The 26,771-nt window shown below is 36.7% G+C and overlaps 1 protein-coding gene across 1 annotated transcript; it reads right to left on the bottom strand.

Moving 5' to 3' along the window:
* Positions 1–3,254: 3,254 nt before the first annotated feature.
* Positions 3,255–26,480, bottom strand: LOC115412073 (uncharacterized protein C2F7.02c-like). The gene is given in 8 exon segments (XM_030124368.1): positions 3,255–3,416; positions 5,551–5,583; positions 5,585–5,737; positions 8,384–8,436; positions 8,439–8,475; positions 14,395–14,451; positions 19,524–19,625; positions 25,857–26,480. Coding segments are annotated over 8 exon segments (1,221 nt in total).
* Positions 26,481–26,771: the final 291 nt, after the last annotated feature.

Raw genomic sequence — 26,771 nt, forward strand, 5'->3', positions numbered from 1 at the left:
TATGACCTGTGTCAATAAAACTTTATTGATACAAGGTAAAAACATTGTGTTCATCTTTTTTTTTTTTTTTTTCTCCAATTGGAACAGTTTACAACAACAATGTAAAAACTTCAGTAACAACTTTACTACTCTTACTGAATACAATATCAATAAAAAAAAGTTACAATTCCAAGACTCACACAGTCTCAAACACACTAAAAACCCACACATGTACACATCTACACACTGTGGAGGCTACAACTCGCCCCTGTATTCTGATCATACAGGCTGATACGAAAAAGCTCCGATTCAAGTGAAGAGGCATCGAAGCGCGCCTGTAGAAGCCAATGATGTTAACTTATTACGGTTTTGGCTCAGTTATTACATTTGCAAAGAATTTTTTTTTACCAGGCCAGTAATGTAATAACCAGCCAATAAGTTATAACTAGGGATGGGAATTGACAAGAATTTAACAATTCCGATTCCATTATCGATTTTGCTTATCGATCTGATTCCTTATTGATTCTCATATCGATTCTCATTGGGTGAGGGAGTAAAAAAGTACAAACGGGTGTGTTTGCATTAACTGTCTTTTATATTTCCATCTGCACAGAAAATATAACATATACACTATATACAATAATAGAACAGACGACACCAGGCCCGGGGGGGGGGGGGGGGGGGGAGCAGTGAAAGTGAAACTTAACACTCTTTACTAATTCCTCTATTGCCGCTTTTCCACTACATGGAACCAGTTCGACTCAGCTCGTCTCCTGTTGTGCACCTCATTTCCTTTCCCCTACCTTTGGAAACTTGTATTTGAGGGGGTACAATGTTTGTTGCCCGCACCGGAACCGGGACTGGGCCCGGTGTTCACTCTGCAGCTACATTTACAAGCATTGCTAAGTAGCGTATCCAATATGCTACTTGTAAATGTAGCTGTAAATGGAATCCATGCTGTGGACAAATGTTTGAACATATTGGAGGATTCCACCTTTTGAAGAAATGGAAGCTTTGACAGTGTTCCAGTGGACCTGGTGTCGTCTGTTTAGACCGTTTCTGCCTCAACACCATGTTGGCTACGTTCTGACCAAAACAATGCAGCGTACGCGTGACGTCATCGCGCATGCGCAACGAAGGCGGAATTGATAAGCAGAATCGTTAAGCAGGCAGGCAAACGATTCCAAGGAATCGAGCTACTGGGATCCAGTTCTCAAAAAGAATCGGTTCTCGATTCACATCCCTAGTTCTAACATTACGGCCAAAAGTTATTACGTTATCGGTTCAGGACCTTTCATTACATAGATGGCTAGATATTACGTTATTGGCTTATTACATTTTAAAAATGGCAGATTTATTTCATTATCGGCTTTCTACAGCACCTTCAAATCCAAATGTTCATCAGATCAGCTGAGGTTCAAGCCTTCCACATCAACAACATCCAGTTAGCAAAGTCAACGAAAAACCCATAGCACAAAGGAAGACTGAAAACCTCATGAAAACAAGTCCTTACGTGTACAAAAATAGTCCCCTCTGCACCGTGACGTCTGTGTGAAATGTCCAGTCAGCGTCCCAACAGGAAACTGAAGACCCTGGAGCTAAAAATACTGATGTCATCAAAAAAAAAGTGTCCCAAATATTTATAGGGTGGACTAAACAAATACAACATGTTTATCTCACAACTTGAATTGTCCAAAAATGTGACTTCAACACTTTTTAGACCCAGGGTCTTTAATTACGCTGTGAGGCTAACGACGGCAGACAGACTCCAACTGAGCACGCACAAACCTGACAAAGGTGTGTAAGTAGGAAGACAATTAAAGGTGACTTATTATTCAACAAGGGTGATCAACATTTCCAGTTAGATGTTAAAATAACAAATATATTTATATAACTAATGTATGACGACATATTAGCGCCACATAAGGAAAATACAAACACTTGTCACTACGAGAATTAAGTCGTAATATTTGAAATAAATTCATAATATATGAGACTAAAGTCGTAGTTTAAAAAAAACAACTATTAACAAGAATAGTTATAATATTTCGAGAATAAAGTCATAATATTAGAATAAAGTCGTACTTAAAAAAAACCCTCATTATTAACGAGAATAGTCGTAAAATTTATTTAATTCATTCTTTAAATAGGCCTATATACGACTTTATTCTCATTAGATAATGAGTTTTTTTTAAACTACAACATTATTCTCGTTAAATAGGAGTTGTTTTTTTTTTTTTAACTACAACTTTATTCTCATTATATATGACTTTATTCTCGAAATATTACGACTTTATTCTCGTAGTGACAAGTGTTTTTATTTTACTACTAATGCAGTTCTATTTCAATAATAATAGAAGATTTGGTTTCTTTTTAATCCGACTGTAACCTCTTAAAATATTAAAGAAAAGCAAAATTCTCTAATATTAATGATTGTCTTTCACTACAGTATCTAATATTAGGTCATTAGATGTAATATATTAAATATATAATGCTACATTTTACAGAAAATAAAGGCTCATGTGGTTCATTTGAAGAACACCACTGGGCAGATGTTCACACAAACTAGTTTAAGGGCACACATACACAGGTTATCGCTGTCACATGACAACAACACACTAGCTGCACTGCAAAAGATATCCACAAATATCCTTTAATCTTGTATTGTGTTCAAATTTAGTAGTGTGGGAGAAATAAATAAATAAATACACTATTTGGATTCAGTTATGGAAGTAAATCTGTCTCATCAGATTTTGAATTATAAAAGCCATTGAATTTCTAGCACTGAATTTTTTGGACTGAATTTAAGTATCTGAATTTTTTTTGGTCTCAATTTTACTATGTTCATAAATTTAGACTAAAAAAAACTCAGATACAAAAAATTCAATCACAAAAATTCAGATCACACATCTGGGACACCAAGGATAAGCAATGATTCTATCTCAAGTCGAACCGCCAGCGAGCCAATCAAGTTACGTTAGGTTGGTCATGTGACGCCAAAAAAATTCAGGCGCTTAATTTCAGTACAAAAAAATTCTGTGCTAGAAATTCAGTGGCTTTTATAATTCAAAATCTGATGAGACAGATTTACTTCCATATTCAGTTGTACTCTGAGGCGGCTTTGACTCCACAATACTAGATGAAATGAGTCCTTGCTGACTCGGACTCTTTTTGCAGCGTGGTCCTTGTAGAGGGAAGCAGCGTGGAGCCTGTAGCCCACCAGCCTCCGTGGCCCCCAGGACGCCCCCCCCACTGGGAGTCCTCTCATCCTGCTTCTATGAAGAGGACGTGCTCTGCTGCTGCTGCTGCTGCTGCTGCTGCTGCTGCTGCTGGAGAAGCTCGTAGATGTCATCCACTTTGCTCAGTCTCTCAAAGAACGGGAGAAGATCCAGGAGCTCCGTGTCTGATGTGTCGTCAAACCACGACTCGACAGGAACCTGGACACAAAAGCACACGGAGGCGCAGTTAGTGTCGATTAGTCTGATGTTTATGTGGCTGCGATGTGGACAGAAACAGGAGAACAGGACAGTTTTCTGTATGTATGACTTTATTCTTGAAATATTACGACTTTATTCTCGTTAAATAATGAGTTTTTTTTACTTATCCCCATTAATTTTTTTTTTTTAAACTACGACTTTATTCTCATTATATTATGACTTTATTCTCAAAATATTACGACTTTATTCTTGCTAAATGAGTTGTTTTTGAACTACGACTTTATTCTCATTATATTATGACTTTATTCTTGAAATATTACCACTTTATTTTCGTTAAATCGTGAGTTTTTTTTAAAACTACAACTTTATTCTTGTTAATGAGTTTTTTTAACTACGACTTTATTCTCATTATATTACAGCTTTATTCTCGAAATATTATGACTTCATTCTCATTAAATAGTGAGTTTTTTTTTTAAAACTACAACTTTATTCTCATTATATTATGACTTTCTTCTCGAAATATTACGACTTCATCCTCGTTAATTTTTTTTTTTTAAACTACGACTTTATTCTCATTATATTATGACTTTATTCTCAAAATATTACGACTTTATTCTTGCTAAATGAGTTGTTTTTGAACTACGACTTTATTCTCATTGTATTATGACTTTATTCTCGAAATATTATGACTTTATTCTCGTAGTGACAAGTACTTTTATTTACCCATAAAGACCTTTTCTGTTGTGATTTTTTTTTTCTATTTACCCTTTCTTAAGTCATTTATCACCATTTACCCTATATATTTGGCATTTTTCAGCCAGATGTTCATAAAATCTCAGAGTAAATTCAAAGGTTATTATATCAAAACAGAGAAAACTGAAGAAAAAAGTGACTGTTTCGGTAAAATCCATCATTAATTGAACATAAACCCAGTGTGTCCATCCACTGTCATTGATCCAACTCCATTGGTTTTATGGTGAATCAATGTTGTAGAAGATGATGGTGTTTCCACGGTAACTACGGAGCCTCTGAACGTCCAAATGGGTCATATCCTCCTGAGACCCAGCAATGCATTTTTGTCCACTGTAGTAGAGAAGAGTGTCATAGCTTTATTAAAAAACAAAACAAAACTGTCCACTGCAAAGGACCTTTAATTAAATAAAAATAATGTGAAAAACTGTGGCATCATACACTTTCCAATTAAGGCAATTATGTAATATAAAAAAACCAAACAAACTATTAACTGTCACTTACTGGGTCTCAGGAGGATATCTGAGGATCAGTTATTGACATGTATTGATAGAATTAGTGGATCAGCAGGTATTAGACAGTTCCATCAGTAGATGGTTTAGGTTGTCAGGTCCTGTTTGGGTCTTTATGGGTTAGCTGTGTTTAGTTTTGTTTCCTAATATTAGAATGACAATCTAATCTAATCTAATCTAATCTAATCTAATCTAGTGTAATCTAATATAATCTAATATAATCTAATCTATATTCAATTCAATTAGATTAATCTAATTCAAAGTAATCTAATCTAATCTATATTAGATTAGATTACATTAGATTAGATTAATCTAATCTAATGTAATCTAATCTAAACTAATGAAATATAATCTCTGATAGTTTTGCACATTAAACATACTATTTCTATTTCTATTATTTGCACAGTTACTCATACACATTTTGTTGTACATTTATGTAAATATGTATTTTCTTAGTAACAGTAGTTTATATTTGTTTATATTTTATGATCATTTTCTTTGTTTTGTTTGTTTTAATTTCCTAGTTAAAGTATTCTGTTTCTATTTCTATTTTTATACTTATCTTAAATTCTCTTGTTCATTGAACAGGGAAACCTGTTGATTTACTGAACACATGACAATAAAACACTTTGAATCTTGAATCTTTGAATTTCCCCTCAGTCTCTCTGGCTGGATTGACAAATTGTGATAGTTCACTAGCTATCATTACGGAGATGTTATGGAGATGTACAACACGTATAAGAAGAAAAAGGGGCTAAATGTTCAAATCCAGCTGTCCTGGTTTCGTGCAGCTGTGTGTTTGGTGATGGCAGACGTCAGCTGATCACTGAGTGACCTTCTGGACGGTGTTGTGTATGAGCGTGAGTACATACTGCGTTGTCGGGGTGGAAGATGTAGGACGCTGGGGGAGTTGTCGATGATGATGACCCTGTTGAGGTCTCTTCCTAAATGACTCAGGTCTTTAACGTAGTTCCCTTTGTGGAAGACACAGGACTCCCTGAACAGACGGGTGGTGAAGGCCCCCCATGGGTCCAACAGGTCTGACACTGGATCTGCGTACTAGTGGAGGACACAGCAGTGTTCAGACAAATACACATGATCACATGACACGTATCCTGTTATCACCGATAAACAGTAACTTTTCAAACGTTAGTCGACTTTTATTTACAGTTCACATTTTCAGTGATGACCTGGACAACAGGCAGCATGTGCCAAAATAAAGGAGGACACCTATAAACATCAGAAACACAGTCCGTTTGTTTACAGAACAAACCCAAACATCCCTCAGGCCTTTCGCAAATTTTGTCACAAGTGCATTGTGGGAATGTGAGTTCCCTGCAGCAGCAGTTATCTGTTGGTGAAATTGAACCCAAATGTGTCCTTTACCTCCATCCACCGACTAGACTCATTCTCTAAAACATCCTGGTGGAGTTTATGGTGGAAGCATCCAAGGTTATTATCGTTAACGAAAAGTAACGAAATGACAAAAACTAGAATTGAAAAAACATTTTGTTAACTGAAATAAATAAAAACTATAATTAAAGAAAAAAAACGATAACTGAAACTGTATTGTGTGCTTACAAAACTAACTAAAACGTATAAAAATTATGGAGAAAATTCCCTTCGTTTTCATCTTTGTCAACGTCGGATTGATACGAAAGCGATTTATTTCGCTCTAGCAATTTTAGCTAGCAGCATCATACGGTACTTCATGGTCCGTTACTTCTCATCACTTGTGGTTTCCAGTCGTCTTCTGGTCCCCACTCTACCTGGAAACATGGAGACTAAAGTTGGGAGAAAGCAGCAGAGTCCTGTCTGGGATTTATTTGAATACGATGGAGAAGAAGAGAAAAGATACGACAAAACTAAAATTAAAACTAAAACTAAGCATTTAGGGGAAAAAAAAAGAAAACTAATAAAAACTAGCAAACCTGCTCTAAAAACGAATTAGAACTAACTGAACTAGAGAAAAAAAAGTCAAAACTAAATAAAACTAAACTATAATGAAAAATCCAAAACTATTATAACCTTGGAACCATCTGGAACCTGCAATCTCAAAACCAGTTTCACTTAGTCCCCATTCCCACAATGCACTTGACGACAAAATTTCCAAAAAAGGCCCGAGTGACGTTTGGGTTTGTTCTGTAAACATGTGGACTGTATTCCTGATGGAGTCGTCTATGAAGCACAGACAGACAAATGGAGTAGAGAAAATCAGGATCTGACTGGGCTGAAAGGCAGACGCTGCTTTAAGTATAGTTTGTAAATGTAAACATTTTCACAATGTAATTTTCCTTTTTTGTGTCTAAAACAAAGACAAATAATGAGTTCAGTACTTCAATCAATTGAGAACAGCTTCTCATTTACAATGATGACCTGGCAAGAGGCCCCGACAGACAAAAACAAAGACAAAACAAAACAAAGAAAACAAAAACAGATAAAAGGAAAGAGTACAGATGAATCCAAGACTCACAACCAATGGTGAAAAGACTAAGAAGTTAAAAACAACACATATAACTACTAGAGTGTATGGGTAAAGAGCAGAAGAGGAGTCAACACATGCAACAGTCAACTAGGGAATGTTGTAGTTTCTGTGTGTAGAGTTGTCATTATTTCTGTGTTCTTCTGTTATTATTTTACTGGTTGACCCAAATGAGCTGAAAATGGGCTGAATGTGGTCCCTGAAATAAAAGGAGTTTGACAGCTCTGGGTCTAAATGATAGAATCTGGCATATTATTATTATATTGCAGATTCTGTGTTATGATTAGGACGTAAGAAAATATCGGTTCTGCAATATATCATGATATTTCATTCCACAATACTGTATCGATATTAAAAAGGGCTGTATCGATATTTTTAGGTGTTTATTCAAATGCAGATATTGTGGAGGTTCATTTATGTTTTTCTTTTTTGTTTATATTTTATTCATTATTATTTAACACTCTTTTATTAAATAACGTTAGTTCCTTTGTTGGGATCGCACAAAAATAATGTTCTGATGTTAGTTCTGAACTAATAGAATATGAACATTTGAACAGGATCTTAAACTGTAATGTCTGTAAAACAGAATTTAAGTTTGAGCACAGGAACATTTTGTGATATAGCATTAGATCCTGTTTGGATCAAATAAAAATGTGTTTAGTATATGTGTATATTTCTGGTGTAATTTAATTCTTCAAGGAAATAATCATTAAAAAAAAAGAAACAAACAAAAAATTGCCTTTTTAACAGTATCATGATATATCGTATTGTGATCCTAGTATTGTGATTTGTATCGTATCACCAGATTCTTGCCGAACACAGCCCTATTATAATTATTATATTTTTTAACTAAAGTTAGATATTGCCAGTTAAAACAAGAAAGTGGACGTTAGGTTTTGAAATTTATGAGCCATAATGGAAAAAAGTGTATTTCCAAGCAGTGGTGGAGTTATGGTTGAGCAGAAAGTTAAGCTAAGGTTAAGACAGTTTAAAGTAAATGTTAGAGGTTAGAACGTCTGTGAAATCTCCTGACAGTGTGAGAGTGTGTGTTTAAGGTCATCTATAAATCACATGTAAAAAGACCAGACACGCAGTCATCCTGGACATAGCGCTAACTACAACAGCTGCCCCTTCCAGCTCCGACAGACGTCCAGTGTAGAGAACTGTTAGGTGTCCCACATGGGAAAACAGGTTGAACATACATGAACCAACAGCGGTCTGACCTTAGATAAGCTTGCAGTGAACAACACACACTCGAACAGTTCTCCCATCCGTTGAGGAACTCATCGACGTGAGGTCTCTTTAACACATAAACCTGTACGGAGACACAAAATGGAACCCACTGTCAAACAGCACATCAAATAGGAAACCAGTTAGAAACAAACGAGACCTGTGTTTCTAAGGATATTACTCCAGAGCAGGGTGTCAAACTCATTTTCTTTCAGAGGCCACATTCAGCCTGATTGATCTCCAGTGGGACGGACCAGTAAAATAACAACATATTAAACTATAAATAATGACAACTCCAAATTTTTGTCTTTGTTTAGTGTAAAGAAAAAAAACGTTTAAATTATGAAAATACTTAGTTTTATAAACTATCCAAACAAAAAAGATGTGAATAACCTGAAAAAATGAAATTTCTTAAGAAAAATCAGTGCAATTTTAACAATATTCTGCCTCAACTTATCATTTCTACATGTACATTATGGATCAGATCTACAAAGACACTAAACACTGAGGAACAGGCAGAAAATGGTTAAAATTGTGCTTAATTTTCTTTAGACATTTCAGGTTGTTCATATTTGTTTAAGTTATTCACATTTTATTGTTACAGGATAGTTTGTAAATGTAAATTTTATCAGAATTTAATGTTATTTTTTGCACTAAAACAAAGACAAACATTTGAAGTTGTTAATTCAAGAATTTTTTTTTGGCTTAATTCAAGATTTTTTTTTTTTTGCTTAATTCAACATTTTTTCCTTAATTTAAGCAAAAAATTTTTTGCTTAATTCAATTCAAGACTGTGGAATATTTGCACTTTGCAGAAACATCCCACTGGCCAGATTAGAACCTTTGGCGGGCCGCATTTGGCCCCCAGGCTGCATGTTTGAGACCCCTGCTCTAAAGTAAACTGAACATGCTAAGCACCTGCCACCTGTTTTTTTTAACACTATGGGGTGTTTTCAGGCGTGTGTGCAAAGCTCTGCTCTGTAACATTCTGAAAACCTATCTGTTCAAACCAAGGCACTGAGATGAGATAGAGCAGCATTTAAACAATACAAACTGGAACGTCTCAAAGTATGAGGGAGGGCAGGGATAGTGAGATATTTACTACAATTACACTTCTAGTATTGATGAAATAGCAGAAACAAAAAAAAGAGAAATTGTTGTGATCTTTAATAAGCAGAGACAAAGGTGATTAAGACTAAAAATGCACCAACTGATAAAGAACTACAGCTCATATATCAGAAAAAAAAAACACACACGAAACTACAGTGTCAAAAAAGCTTCTGAAAGTGTTAATTTTTAATCTGATTTATTTCATTCTTTACATCTGTGCATGTGTAAACAAAATGAAAATCATAGAAAATGGAAATTATATAGTCAAACCTGAGCAGAAGACAATAACAGGAAGTTGGAGTCTGATAATGGACCAGAGCATCTAAACCAGGGTTTATCAGTCAATCAATCAATCAATCAATCAATCAATCAAATTTTATTTATATAGCACCAAATCATAACAAAAGTTATCTCATGGCACTTTACATATAGAGCCGGTCAAAACCAGACTCTCATGCCACAGGTTTATGATTATTGCATATAAAACTTACAAGTTATTACAAGTAACAGTTATGAAATTTTTATGGTCATGTAAACAGTCGACACCACAGCAGTCTGTACCCCTGATATTGTAAGATGATTCCTATGGTAAACAACCATATATATATATATATATATATATATATATATATATATATATATATATATATATATATATATATATATATATACTGAACAAAAATATAAATGCACGACTTTTGTTTTTGCTCCCATTTTTCATGAGCTGAACTCAAAGATCTAAAACTTTTCTGTGTACACACAAGGTTTATTTCTCTCAAATATTGTTCACAAATCTGTCTAAATTTGTGTTAGTGAACACTTCTTCTTTGCTGAGATAATCCATCCACCTCACAGGTGTGGCATATCAAGATGCTGATTAGACAGCATGAGTTTTGCACAGGTGTGCCTTAGGCTGGCCACAATAAAAAAGCCACTCTAAATGTGCAGTTTTATCACACAGCACAATACCACAGATGTCACAAGTTTTGAGGGAATATGCAGTTGGCATGCTGACTTCAGGAATCTCCACCAGAGCTTTTGCCTGTGAATTGAATGTTCATTTCTCTACCATAAGCCATCTCCAAAGGTGTTTCAGAGAATTCATGAAGAAGACTGTGCGAGGAAAATGGTGGTCACACCAAATACTGACTGGTTTTCTGACCCCCCTGGACCACCCAATACAGTAAAAGTGCACATTTTAGAGTGGCCTTTTATTGTGGCCAGCCTAAGTCACACCTGTGCAATAATCCTGCTGTCTATTCAGCATCTTGATATGCCACACCTGTGAGGTGGATGGATTATCTCAGCAAAGGACAAAGGAGAAGTGCTCACTAACACAGATTAGACAAATTTATGAACAATATTTGAGAGAAATAGGCCTTTTGTGTACATAGAAAAAGTTTTGGATCTTTGCGTTCAGCTCATGAAAAATGGGAGCAAAAACAGAAGTCATGCATTTATATTTTTGTTCAGTATATATATACATATATATATATATATATATATATATATATATATATATATATATATATATATATATATATACATGGTTCTGTTCATACTTTCTTTCTTTTCTGATATTCATCATTTAATAGGTCCTATGTATATTATTTTACTTTATTGTAATTTTGTTTTTTCTTTTCTTTCTCTTCTGCCCAGTTTACTCAGTTCTGGTTCTAGTTATTGTTCCCATTTTAATTTTCACCATGGTTGTTACTGTTTGTATTGTTGATATTTTCTTGTGAGGGTCTCCACCACCCCCCCCCCCCCCCCTTCCTCCATGTCAGGTCCGGCATCGAAATGTGGTTCAACAAATCTCATAATACACACAGTAGAATATCAAGGGGAACCACATATACTTTGGGAAGTTTCCCTTGGCAAAGCAAACTTGTTCTGCACCAAAAGGCAGCCAGACTACCATTCTACTGTTAGGATGATGGACAAGAAAAGTTACAAAAAATGATTAGTTGAACTAAACTTTTATTTATTTATATTCGAATAAAAACATATCCCGTTCTAAAACAGTTACTGAAAGTCTCCAGACCATTTATTAATGAACAAGATCAACTAAAAATAGGCATGTGTGCCCCATTATTGATCTGATTTATTGATTACCTCTGCAAGGAGGTATTGTGATTGCTTTGCTTTGTGCGTGTGTGTGCGTGCACGCATGTGTGTTTGTTTGTTTGTTTCTTAGCAAGATAACTCAAAAAGTTATGGACGGATTTTCATGAAAATCCGTCCATAACTTTTTGAGTTATCTTGCTAAGAAACAAACAAACAAACAAACACGCACACACAGGAGGCAGATCTGTCTTGGCGGAGGTCTGCGCTCTCTGAGTCCTTTCCTCGTTTAGATCTGTCTGCTCCTTAGCTTCACTGAGAATGTTTCAGAAGCAGCTTATCTTTACCTTCAAACCTGTGCAGAATGTTAGAAACTTTCCTTACCTGTCTCTGAACTCAAGTCTGACAGGAGTTCAATAGTTAACTCCGCCAAGGGATGGTGGAGGTTATGTTTTCATCTGGGTTTGTTTGTTTGTTTGTTTGTTTGTTTGTTTGTTTGTTTGTTTGTTTGTTTGTTTGTTAGCAAGATAACTCAAAAAGTTATGGACGGATTTTGATGAAATTTTCAGGAAATGTTCATACCGGCACAAGGAACAAATGCTAAAATTTGGGTGGTGATTGGAAGGGTGGGGGGGACTGATCTTCCTGGGTGGAGGTCAGTGCTCTCTAAGTGATTTTCTAGTTTTTATTACTTTCTACAATAAAGGATGTAAAACTAGATCTTACTAACAATTCATGAAAAGGACATTGTTGAAAATGAAAATAAGGGTTTGTTTTCTTTCGTCAAACCTCTGTCTGTTGGTTATTTTGATGTCAACTTTTTCAATTTTGTCTAAACTTCACATGAAAACACTGATCATAGAATGGTTCCTGGTTGGTACTCTTTGTAAACACACACACATGCACACACGTACACACATGCACACACACACACACACACACACACACACACACACACACACACACACACACACACACACACACACCTTTTACTACAGCTCAAACTAGAAAAGCACTCAGAGAGCGCATACCTACACCAAGGCAGATCACCCCCCCCCCCCCCCCCCCACATATGACTTGGCCTTTATTAAGTTTTTCTTTTATAGACTAGAAGCACTCGGAGAGCGCAGACCTCTGCCAAGGCTGATCAGTGGCGCCCCCCGTGGGCCCCCCCACCCCCGGTCACCACCAAAATTTAATCATTTCTTCCCTGTCCCATTTCCAGCACACCCTGAAAATTTCATCCAAATCTGTCCATAACTTTTTGAGTTATGTTGCACACTAACGGACAGACAAACAAACAAACAAACCCTGGCAAAAACATAACCTCCTGGGCGGAGGTAAAAATTTAAAAAAGAGTAAAATAATAATAATAATAATAATAATAATAATAATAATAATAATAAGGACGATGCCAATAATATACATATACATGATTCCTTGTGCCAGTATCAACATTTTCTGAAAATTTCACCCAAATCCGTCCATAACTTTTTGAGTTATCTTGCTAACAGACAAACAGACAAACCCTGATGAAAACATAACCTCCTTGGCGGAGGTACTCAAGGCCTCTGTCTACTTCCACTGAGACGCTCTCAGCCCTGTTTCTGGACCAAGTCGCCCTGAATAGGCTTTCCCTACTTGAACAAGCCTATCCTGGATTACTTGAAACAGACCCAGGCCCTTTGGACCACCAACCCCCTGAGTCTTCTGGAAGCCCAGCGCAACAGACTGCAGTTACCGTTTAAAGCCTGCAGGGAATAGTCACTGTCATATCCCAACGCCAGCAAGAAGGGCCATAATATATACACCACGGCTCAGATTGATGGCTGCTGGTTTCTGAGAAGCCTGCCAGGCTTTTCTCATTTCGTCAGGCCACTGAAATAGCCACCTGCTGCTTTGAGCCATCAGCAGAGAGGGCTGCAGCACTGTCAGGGCGCTGGCACGGCGCTTTCTATGCAAACTGGAGCCACAGTGTGAAGGGATTTTTATCCTTTTGTATGTACTGGACCTCCTACAGCAGGGGTGTCCAACTCATTTTAGTTCAGGAGCCACATTCACCCTAATATGATCTGAAGTGGACCAGACCAGTAAAATAATAACAGTGAAAAAAGTAAAATTACATTATGATAATGTTTCTGGAAACATGTGAATAACATGAACAACTTGAAATGTCTTAAGAAAAACAAGTGCCACTTTAACAATATTATGCCTCAGTTTGTCAGTTTATTATTTACACATGTGCATTACAACTTACATTACAATTACAAACACTCAAAACATTTTGTAACAGGCAGAATACTGGTAAAATTGCATTTACTTCTCTTAAGATATTTCAGGTTGTTCATATTTTTTGCAAAAGGATAGTTTGTAATGTAAACTTTTCATGTAATTTTACTTTTTTACACCAAAAAAACCCAGAAAAAAATTAGTTATAGGTTATTATGATTATATTTTACTAGTCTGACCCAACTGAGATCTAATTGGTCTGTATATGCCTGCATGTGGAACCTGAATTAAACTGATTTTTACACTATTGACAGTTAATATCTTCAGTATAATTTTTGCATTTCACAAATTCATCCTATGGGCCAGATTGGACCCTTTGGCGGGCTGGATTATCCCCCTGGGCCCCATGTTTGACACCTGTGTCCTACAGCCTTATTGTTCAGCTCACTGCTCTGACTGAACATCACATTTTGGACAAACTGCACATACTGTATGTTCATAATAAGAGCCCTGAGCTGCAAAGCTGGCACTAAAATTGCATTCAGGTTGCATTATGCATTATGTTGAAGCAACAGAATGGTATTATTGAGCAAGTGCATACCTGGTGAATTGTTTCATCAATCTCCACTGGAATGGTAAAATCAGCATTGTTCAATGGCTGTTAAAAGACAGAAACAGAGGTATTAAAAACAGAAAACACTCCTCTTTTCAAATGCCCACAAATGTAGTCAACGCCACTTCATTTTAGGAGTGAGAATATGTCTGAAAGATTTTGAAGACGCAGCCTCAGCATCTTTTAAATATCACAGCACTGTAAATAATATTGCTCTTGTGACTTCCAAAGATGAAATATGGGCGCTACAAAAAGTGTCTCCTAAACGTTAGCATTACCACATGCATATTCTATATAAGGCAGTACGCCATGGCCTACATTTCTAAACTGTGAGGTAATGTAAGACACACAGAATAAGCCACATGGAATCAAGCAGTGTTGGTCCGTCAGAGCCAAGGTCTTCTCTACTGCCCTAAACATCATCACCAACACTGACCTACATTTACAAACTAAAGTCTAATATTTGTTCCATGAATTGTATTAATTTATTTGTTCCCAATAGTCTACTGTGTTCATTTCTTCATGTTTCTTGTGGCTCCTCTGTTTCCAGTTGGTGGATGTAGATGTTAGATATTTGGTCCAATCAGGTTCCAGTGTCTCTATGTTACCAGGGTTCATCTAATCCACCCTGGTCCTTCAGAGTCAGTAGAGAAGGCTCATGGAACTGGAACTGTAGGACATCAGGACTGTTTCTGGAACCAATCAGATTCCAGTTACAGTGGTCCCCAACGTCGTCATCATTTATCCTTCCTCTGATTGGATGGTCAGAACTAAACTATTATTGGATATAGAGTTGGTCATATTCTTTTGGATACATGCCAGTAAAGGTCATTGAATTTAACTGAATTGAATTGAATTGAATTGAATTGAATTGAATTGAACTATTAATCCATGTGAGGTGGATGTTTTTACGCCCACAGTGGCTGACGGAGGTGGACTTTTCCAGTGGTGGAGTGGACATTGTGTGTCCTCCAAAGAATCTAAACTTCTGTGATGAATCCGAGTGGACAGAGGAGACTGTCAGCCTTGTCCTCCATGGACATAAAAAAGGACAAACCCAGCCAGCATGTCCATGTGGGCCACAGAAGGGTCCCATTTGGGTTTGTCCACAGTTTCCATGGTGATCCCACATGTGTTTGCCCATATCAGAATCAGAATCAGAGATCTGAATATATCATAGTATTTATTCTTCACACTATTTATCCCACGATATTTATCTTTCCTGTCATTTGCACTACTTAAATTCAATGTTCAACAAATATCTTAGTTTGCAATAATTTTTATTTTTTAATGTAAATAACTGTGCCTTTTACTGATATTTGTTGTTGTTTTACTTATATTTGTTGTCTGTCTGTAAATTCTTGCACTGAACCTGAGAGCTTTACCTCAGTTTCGTTGTACTTGGTACGATGAAAACTAGAAAAGCACTTGGAGAGCGCAGACCTCCGCCAAGGCAGATCCCCCCGATCACCACCAAAACTTAATCATTTGTTCCTTGTGCCAGTATCAACATTTCCTGAAAATTTCATGAAAATCCATCCTTAACTTTTTGAGTTATCTTGCAAACAAACAAACAAACAAACAAACAAGCAAACAAACTAACTAACTAACCCTGGCAAAAAAAAAAAAAAAAAAAAAAAAAAAACTCTGGCGGAGGTAATAAAGAGATTCTGATTCTGATTTTGATTCTGATTCTGATATGGGCAAACACATGTGGGGCCACCATGGAAACTGTGAACAAACCCTTATATGCAGCCTACATGGACTTGTGGGCTGGGAACCCACAGATCAGCTCTAGGACAGAGTTGAAGTTTTCCTGCATAAAGAAAGGAGGTTGGATTTTGTCCATCAGTAATGAGCGTCTTTGGTGAAAAGGGTCTGATGTTTTTGATGTAAATGTTTTTGTTCTGTTAATATTGGTTGTGAACTGGTCCAGATGATGGACCTGGTCCAGTTGTGGTTGGAGTTGAACTGGGTTTACAGCTGTGGTCAGACTGGGATTCACACTCAATACGGGAAATGCCCACGCCTTGTTATTTTGTGTTAGTTTGTATAGTACTGATGGTTTCTATAATTGTGATGTCATAGTGGTGGGATGAAGAGGTGGATGAAGTCCAGTAAGTCCCACTAAAGGACCAGGGACCAAATGAATGGCCCGTAAAGAACTACTGTAAAGAAATTCATTACAAGGTCAAAAGCACCAAATGGGCTTTGTGAGTCCAATCTGATCAGTTCATCCTTGAGTCTAAGTGAATGTTGGTGCCAAAAAAAAAAAATTCCCTCAAGGTCCTCCTGGGAAAGGGCAGACATGAGGTAAAGGCAACCTTGACCTGTGACCTTTGGTGACCAAAATCTTTTGTGTTCATCCTTATGGTCAAGTGAAAATTGGTGCAAAATTTTACAACATTCTGTCAAACTGTTCCTGAGATATTTGAAGCATCATGGGACTGAGTGACCAACATGAACTCCATATAGAGATGCACCGTGGAAACAACACACAGACATATTTTCCTAACTTTAAGATGATTTCCTTGTAAATGCGGTTGTTATGTTAAGGTTAAACATAGCACATATATCCATTTCCACTCCATTATTAGATATGGATCAGGGTTAGATAACGCTATCTGTAACGTCAGCTAGGTCACTGTAAAAAAAAAAAAAAAAAAAAAAAGGAAGTGTCGCCTAGAAAGTTTGAGATTAGCATAGGTGAGCATTTCATTTCCAAACTAATATTTTTCTGGAAGATATTGTGGTGTTAGAAACCAGTACTTTAATCAAAGGTTTTCAATTTGTATTCAGAAGTATTTAACCTGTATTCATTTGCATGCCAGAAGTTATTCTTAGTGTAATGTGTAGATTGTACCAGAGTAGCTGACTCTTTTTTTTCCTGGGAGAACTGCTACAAAAAGACACGTCTGCCAGTGGAAAGTTTTCAATGACAAAAAGTACACATGAGTGGAAATTTTGGACATTCTAGGAAATAATTTGCATATTCTAGGAAAAAGTTACTGGGAAATAGTTGCATATGTGTATATGCTGTCCAATCTAGACAGAGACCAGTAAAAATGTACCCTATCATGGACAAAGCTAAAAAGGCGGGCTCTAACCTGACTAGAATAATGTTCTAAATACGGTAAAAAGAGTGTGGTCTATAATTAAAAACCCAACTTATTTTTGGGCAAATAAAAATGGTCTCCCAGAGGGAAAAAGTCAGTTGTTTCTGCAGATTTCAACTATGTGTTTATTTTGTGTCTGAATAAACACTTAATGCGGTTCAAATTCTGCTCCATCTCCGTCTTTGACTTGACTCTGTGTGCATTTACTTGACGAAGCTCCACTACATAGATTAGGGAGGACAGAGACCTAAATTCAACACTACAGAGGACAGTGTGGAAGGGCGTCAAAGGGACCAAAGATGTCTACCAGCTGCGGCAGTAAATTTTACTCGACATTATGTGGAGGATAATAGTTATAAATAATCTTAATATCCTTTGATTTTCCATTCCATAGAATTAAATGTTATCTGTTTCTTAGAAGTAAACAACCCACTTGTTTCCAGTACTCTACACATAAATGTAACTGTGATAATGCTCTTAAATAACACTATTCTTAGTATGTGTGCCAGTCTTTTAGGGAGTTTTTTTTTTTTTTTTTTTTTTTTTTAAATCCGCCTTGTGTTAAACACAGAGTTCACAGAGTCTGATCCTGTTTACACGTAGCTGCTGGGGGTATCCAGTGACACCTTTTGGGAAGGTCTTGTGACCCGAGAAGGACTCAACACAGCATGGGGTCCATTACATAATTTGTCGTGCTACAGGAGCCTGGGCTTTTGGCATTGATTACTTTGTTCACTCCATGCTTCCTTAAAAGGTATCACACAGATAAACGGAAGCCAACACATGCTGAGAAAGTACCATCAAGTCAGTATTAGTGCAGTATGGTGGATATATGTTAATAATTGATGACGTGCATACATTTTATATCTCGTTAGCCTCATAGCATGATTGCCTAAGTCATCCACTATATGGACAAAAGTCTGTGGACATGTTGAATTCAGGTGTTTCTTTTCTAACAGCGGTCTGGGATCCAAACAATAATGACTAATGTCAGAATATAGTTTTATTTTATGGGATGAATATCATTGCAGTTCCTGCAAAGTTACGACCTGGATTTAATAAAGCAAACAGTTTACATCCTTCCATTGGATAATTCCTGCAGGGCTTAATATGACATCAGAGTCAGAAGACAGTGATTACCCATCATGCCTAGTGCCAACAGTACAAGCCTGTGGGGTCAATGTTATGATCTGGGGTTGGTTCAGTTGGTTCAGGTCCAGGTTGAGCCAGAACTGTGTCCTAAACCTGAGGTCAGTTGACGACATGAACATATTGAATGGGCAGGTTTTGACGATGCAGACGTAGTCCAAAATGACACTGTCAGGGTTCCTTAGACTCAGACTGTCCGAGAGAGGCTGAGGGAGAACTAAACATCATTGTCTCACATGGACTGACCACCAAACAGTCCACCACACAGTCCACCACAGAGACCACCACAGAGTAGACCACAGAGTCCACCACACGGTCCACCACAGAGACCACCACAGAGTAGACCACAGAGTCCACCACACAGTCCACCACACAGTCCACCACAGAGACCACCACAGAGTAGACCACACAGTCCACCACACAGTCCACCACAGAGTCCAGAACTGGAACCCCTTAAGAAGTTTTGAGATGTGTGTGTGTGTGTGTGTGTGTGTGTGTGTATATATATATATATATATATATATATATATATATACATATATATATATATATATATACACACACACACACACACACACACACACATTAGTAACTTCTTGTGACTAGATACTTTCCTTACTGAGGAGGCGTCAACACTGGTTATAATCTTATAATCTCTCAGTGACTTTTTTTCTAGCTTTGGGAAATCCATCCAAGCAAAATGTATCTGTTGATTCAAGGAAACATGATTACATTTAAAAATACTTGTCTTCTTTCTAGTACGGCTGTTTTTGCAGTGCATCTGTCAATACTCACTGTGTCACCATGCCATGTATTTGTTTATGAAAGGGTAGCGTGCACCAGTCAACTTACCTTAAATGAACTATGCACTAGTGTTTCATCCAAGTCAATGACCACACAGATCTTTCCTGCATCATTTGGTTGGATCTGTGGGAGGAGTGCTTTAGCTGGAACCTAAAGACAGAAACAAACTTTAGACCTGAAGCCCAAACAGACTCAAGCACAGTTTTTACCCACAAGCGGTTAAATGCCCCCCCGGCCCCCAACTGACTCCACAACCACCAATCCCAGTCATAGACAGTGACACCTTACCTCAGTGCAATAGTCACAACACATGCATCTTATTTTCCCAATCTTACCTTGTATATATATCCTACATCACCTGTATATATCCTCTATTACCTGATATATCCTATATTACCTGTATATACCCTATATCACCTGTATATATCCTAAATTACCTGTATATATCCTCTATTACCTGGCAGTTAGCTTATGTACATTTCAATAGTTTTAATAGTACTTTAGTAGCATATGTATATTTCATATTTTTATTCTGTAGCTTTTTTTTTTTCACCAGCCTACATTTTTCTGTAGTATTCTGTGGGATATGTTTTTACACTCATTTTTACCCTTTTTTTTTTTTTTTCCACAGTGTTTTTGCTGCTGAACTCATTTTCATTGTTCCTGTGACAGTGACAATACAGCTCTATTCTGTTCTGTTCGGTTGTGGAAAACATGTCCCCTAATTAAAAAGCCCTCTTTGCCCCCCCCTCCCCCCCACCCGACTCCATCCAACTGCAGTACAGTTTTAGTGAGGTGTTAGAAGAAACCTTGGTCGTACAGCTGCTGCAATGTTGATGGAGCTTGTTAATATGAGTATAGTATGTCTAATCCCTCAGCCAGTGGTCAGAGATCACTGTTAATGTTGTTAATGTCATTCTGATACTAAAAACAAATTGGCGTGGGCGAGCAGGACGCATGTAACACCAAAGACCTGGATGTGTTCGCTCCTGCAGAGTGAAGAGGGGCCACGTGACGATAATGGCAGGACTGAGGGCTGGCATACAAACCCTGCACCCTGCCAGGATGGATTCACGCCACGGTGGACGGTCGAGTCTTAAAAGCCTCTTAACATCCACTGGGGCCCTGGTCACCCATTTTAGGGTTAGAGATCAAGGTTATAATAGTTTTGGATTTTTCATTATAGTTTAGTTTTACTTAGTTTTGACTTTTTTTTCTCTAATTCAGTTAGTTTTAATTCGTTTTTAAAGCAGGTATACTAGTTTTTATTAGTTTTCATTTTTTATAAATGCTTAGTTTTAGTATTAATTTTAGTTTTGCCGTATCTTTTATCTTCTTCACTGTTGTATTCATATAAATCCCAGACAGGACTCTGCTGCTTTCTCCCAACTTTAGTCTCCATGTTTCCAGGTAGAGTGGGGACCAGAAGACGACTGGAAACCACAAGCGACGAGAAGTAACGGACCGTATGGTGCCGCTAGCTAAAATTGCTAGAGCGAAATAAATCGCTTTCATATCAATCCGATGTTGACAAAGACGAAAATGAAGGGAATTTTATGCAGAATTTTTATACGTTTTAGTTAGTTTTGTAAGCACACAATACAGTTTCAGTTAGTTACTGTTTTTTTTTTTCTTTTAATTATAGTTTTTATTTATTTCAGTTAACGAAAATGTTTTTTCAGTTCTAGTTTTCGTCATTTCCTTAGTTTTCGTTAACGATAATAACCTTGTTAGAGATAGGGGTAGGGGCAGTGGCGGCTGGGGAAATTATTTTTTGGCAGTGCAGTACCCACGTCAGTTTTCAGCTGCACTATAACCACATAACAACACTAGGACACATGTACATGCACCACTATTTAAAATATGAAGTTAAATTAAAATAAAAATACACAGTATGTGTTTTCAGTCATGTATTTTTTATATGTATATTTCACCGTCTATCCTTCAAACATGCATTTATCTATGACTCCATAGTTAAAGTCAGACATGTCCCTGACGAGTGTTTTTAACACTGATAGTATGGACAGTGTATTTAGACCAGGGGTGGAGGTAGGACAGGTAGATCACATGGCATTAAAAAAAAAAAAAAAAATCAAAGTTAGGGTTAAACATATCACCTACACCACAGATGTCAAACATGTGGCCCAGGGGGCCAAAACCGGCCCGCCAAAGGGTCCAATCCGGCCCCTGGAATGAATTTGTGAAATGAAAAAATTACACCGAAGAAATTAACAAATCAAGACTGTTAAAACAATTTTAGGTCAATTCAATCTAAAGTGGGTCAGAGCAGTGTAATACTATCATAATGACCTACAAATAATGAAAAATATCCTCTTTAATTTAGTGTTAAAAAAAAAAAAAAAGTGAAATTACACAAAAATGTTCACATTTACAGACTAGCCTTTTACAAAAAATGTGAATAACCTGAACAAATATGAAAAACCTGAAAAGTCCTAAGAAAAGTATGTGGAATTTTACCAATATTCTGCCTGTTTTTAAATATTTTGTGTATTTGTGTGATGCATATGTACAAATGATAAACTGAGGTGTAGTATTGTTAAAATTGTACCTATTTTTCTTGAAAAATTTTCAGGTTGTTCATATTTGGTCGTGTTGTGTTCAAGTACAGTTCGTAGATGTAAATATTTTCATTACGGAATTTTACTTTTTTTACTTTAAAACATACAGAAAACTTTGGAGTTGACATTATTTATAAATTCTTATCCTATTATTTATATTATTTTACTGGTCCGGCCCAAGTATCATATTAGGCTAAATGTGGCCCCTGAACTCAAATGAGTTGGACACTCCTGACCTACACCATTCATACCGGGAATTGACCCTCTGACCCCCCACCCCCACCCCCACCCCCCACATCAGTCCAGTGAACCTCTGTGCTATCCAGCCATTTACTTTGAACACTGTAGTTTCCCTGGAGGACCTGTTCACTGATTCTATTTCTGAGGAAGGTCTGGATTCTTTTTGGGATGTCACGTTTACTCCTGTGGGCGGGGCTTGGGCTCAATTTTTTAGTGCCCCGAGGCTCTCCTACCTCTTGTATCGGAGGGGGGGTCTACTGCACACGCACAGTTTATAACCAGAGTCTATGGAGTTCTCGGGCGGCGTCCCAAACAGGAAGCATGTGACTTGACTGTTCTTTGGAGGTAAATCTGTCTCATCAGATTTTGAATTATAAAAAGCCACTGAATTTCTACCACTGAATTTTTTTGCACTGAAATTAAGTATCTGAATTTTTTCAGTGTCACATGACCAACCTAATGTAACTTGATTGGCTGGATGGTGGTTCAACTTGAGATAGAATCATTGTTTATCCTTGGTGTCCCAGATGTGTAATCTGAACTTTTTTGCTTCAGAATTTCTTGCTTCTGAATTTTTTTCGTCTGATTTTTTTTGCGTCTGAATTTCTTGCTTCTGAATTTTTTGCGTCGGAATTTTTTGCTTCTGAATTTCTTGCACCGGAATTTCTTGTTTCGGAATTTTTTCGCATCTGAATTTCTTGCTTCTGAATTTTTTGCAACTGAATTTTTTGCAACTGAATTTTTTGCTTCTGAATTTTTTGCTTCTGAATTTCTTGCATCTGAATTTTTGCATCTGAATTTCTTGCTTTGGAATTTTTTTGCATCTGAATTTCTTGCTTCTGAATTTTTTGCATCTGAATTTCTTGTTTCGGAATTTTTTCGCATCTGAATTTTTTGCATCTGAATTTTTGCATCTGAATTTCTTGCTTCTGAATTTTTTGCAACTGAATTTCTTGCTTCTGAATTTTTTGCTTCTGAATTTCTTGCATCTGAATTTTTGCATCTGAATTTCTTGTTTCGGAATTTTTTCGCATCTGAATTTTTTGCATCTGAATTTTTGCATCTGAATTTCTTGCTTCTGAATTTTTTGCAACTGAATTTCTTGCTTCTGAATTTTTTGCTTCTGAATTTCTTGCATCTGAATTTTTGCATCTGAATTTCTTGCTTCGGAATTTTTTTGCATCTGAATTTTTTGCATCTGAATTTTTTACATCTGAATTTTTACATGTAAATTTTTTTGCATCTGAATTTTTTTTTTTTTATTCAGAATTTAAGTGCGTAGTAAAATAGAGAGACAAAAAATTCAGATACTTAATTTTAGTGCAAAAAAAAAAATTCAGACACTTAATTTTAGTGCAAAAATATTCAGTGCTAGAAATTCAGTGGCTTTTATAATTCAAAATCTGATGAGACAGATTTACTTCCATACTATTCATTAAACGACTGAAAACATGTTTGAACTCCACCTGAATACAGAGTATGCACAGTACTGACGGCCTGTATCATGTAAAGTTCATTTATTTGAATATTAATGTTTTGGTCAAATTATTTTAGGTGATGGTTCGAGTGAGACAGTGGGGCGGCCCCCTAGCGCCCTCTATTAACAGGCCGCTACTGGTTAAGATTATGTTTGGGAAATTTGGATTGGAGCTGTTTGACCTGATGTAATGTGTTTAGATTCATTTGTGTTTAAATCCAAGCTTTCTCATGAACTTTAATACAAGCGTTTTGGCATGTGCTAAACTTAAATGAACACAATTAACAGTAAATCAAAAACTCCAGTTGCGTTTGTTTGTTGTTACTTCCAGATATGTCTTAGATATGTTTTGATGTATTTTGTGATATTTATGCTTCTGATGTTTTTGTCTTACTGTGTCTTTTAGGTTGTTATGTTGTTGTTGTTTTTTTTACATAATTTTTTATCCTGTTTCATGTTTTACAGATAATTTTAAACTGAACAATATCCATCTGGTTTCCTCAGCTTTCAGTCAGGAACAAAAAGCAGCCTGTAAATTGTAAAGAAATATATAGAAATAATGCTTTATTCTCATAAATATGAGCGTTATTACATTTGCAAAGAATTGTTTTTTTTTTTTTAATCAGGTCATTAACGTAGTAACCAACCAGTAAGTTATAACGTTATTGGCCAAAAATTATTACGTTATCGTTCAGGACTTTTATTACATTGTTGGCCAGATATTATGTTATTGGTGTATTACGTTTTAAAAATTGCAAATTTATTACGTTATCGGCCGTTATTACGTTATCAGCTGTTATTACATTATTGGCTTCTACAGACGTTAGCAGAATTAACACTTCCATCAGCTCATCATATTTATGAGAATAAAGCATTATTTCTTTACATTTCTTTACAATTTACAGGCTGCTTTTTGGTCCTGACTGGAAGTTGAAGAAACCAGATGGATACGGTTTAGTTTAAAATTATCTGTAAAACATGAAACAGGATAAAAATGATGTAAAAAAAAAAACAAACAAACAAAAAAAAACATAACAACCTAAAAGACACAGTAAGACAAAAACAACATAAGAAGCATAAATATCACAAAATGAAATGTAATAAATTTGCCATTTTTAAAATGTAATACGCCAATAATGTAATATCTGGCCAACAACATAATTAAAGTCCTGAACCGATAACGTAGTAACTTTTGGCCAATAATGTTTATAACTTATTGGTTGGTTATTACATCATTGGCCTGGTAAAAAAAAAAAAAATTCTGTGCAAATGTAATAACTGAGCAATTAACGTAATAAGTTATAACATCACTGGCCAAAAGCTATTACATTATTGGCTCAGGACTTTTATTATGTTGTTGGCCAGATATTACATTATTGGCCTATTATATTTTAAAAATGGCATATTTATTAAGTGATTGGCCGTTATTACGTTATAGGTTGTTATTACATTATTGGCTTCTACAACGTCTTTTACCCATACTGCTCAGTTCTAACCCTGAGCCCACCCCCTTGGATGTTGTGCTTATGGATAGGGTTCCATTTGAGTCATGTTTGAAGTGAAGTTTGTATGAATACATGCATTCTGACCTTACACGTGCTATGTTATCAGCCATGAATCCTGAAGTAAAAGTTCCGCAACGTAGATATTAAAAGCGTAACTTAATCTAAATCTACAATAGATTTCAATATACTCGTAAGGGTGGATGCTGTAAAAGTTAATAGAATTTAAACAAGCCAATAATAGTAACTATGTATGGGTCAAAACACAGTAATGTCCCGTCAGAGAGCGAACTTTAATTGATTGCCATACCAACATTTATTTCAATATAAAGTAGCTCCTTGTTTTGGATAATCCCTTATGGTCCAACTAAAGCAAAAAATGAATTTAGAAGTAAAAATGTGGGTCATTTAGCAACACTGATCTGTCAAATTGTCTCTAAAATGTCCCGTCAGAGAGATTTTGAATACCATGTTTTGACCTGTATTGACTTCCGCTATGAGTTAAATCCATATTCAACGTAAAGTTATGCCAACAAGCAGATCACCTCTAGCATTTTACAAAATTTGCCAAAACCTTGAGTACCTGCTCTAGTGGTGGAATGCAGTACTCGCATTCACAGTGCTCAGAGGTGTCGTCATCACTCGCCTCCTCTTCTGAATCCTCAGTCCTTGTATCGATTCTGTCCTTTTCTGAGACAACACTGTGAATGATACCTAGAGGAAGTCTCGATTCTCTCGAGACGTCATCTAAACAGCATTCGCTGTCTGAGTCCTGTTCAGTGGAGCAGTGGGCTAATGTCTCACCGAGTTCAATAACTTCAGTAATTCCAAATCGGACTCCTTTGCTCCCCTCTGGGCAGAATCCAGAGCTTTGTGGATTCACCAGGAATGCATTCAGAGACTGATGAGGAGATGCTTGAATGCTTTCAATCTGATATGCGTAGTAATCCTCGATGCCAGACTCATATATTACCTCTTCATTATTTCCCAGGACCCAATATGGTTCTGCCTCTGAACATTCAATAAACATATTATCAAAAGTATAAAAGTTTCCAAGTGCATCTATGTCAGGCTCTTCAACATCTGTGCCATCAGTTTTCAACAAATGCTCTGCGGTAGAAACGCTGTCATCATGCCATTCATCATTCATATTATCACACATGTCATCCTCATATGCGTCCCCTTCGACGTAATGTCCTCTGCACATGGTGCACACATGCTGTCCTCAGCACCAGAGGAACAGGGGCAGGTCCTCCTCATCAGCAGCATCTTCATGAAGCTCATCAGACGCATAAGACTGTCCATCGTCTTCCTCTGCTTCACAGACCTCAGACACAGAGTCATTCACGTCAACTTCATCCTCCACTAAATCCGAATCTGATTCTATTTCCTCTTCAGGTTGTTTCTCGGTCTCACTGGAACCAAAAGACGTATCGCTGGTCTCTGTGGTGTCTTCATCAGAAGCATCTGTACCAGGACATTCTTCAACAGGACGTAC

The sequence above is a fragment of the Sphaeramia orbicularis genome, chromosome 21 (assembly GCF_902148855.1).
Source record: "Sphaeramia orbicularis chromosome 21, fSphaOr1.1, whole genome shotgun sequence".
Lineage (NCBI taxonomy): Eukaryota > Metazoa > Chordata > Actinopteri > Kurtiformes > Apogonidae > Sphaeramia > Sphaeramia orbicularis.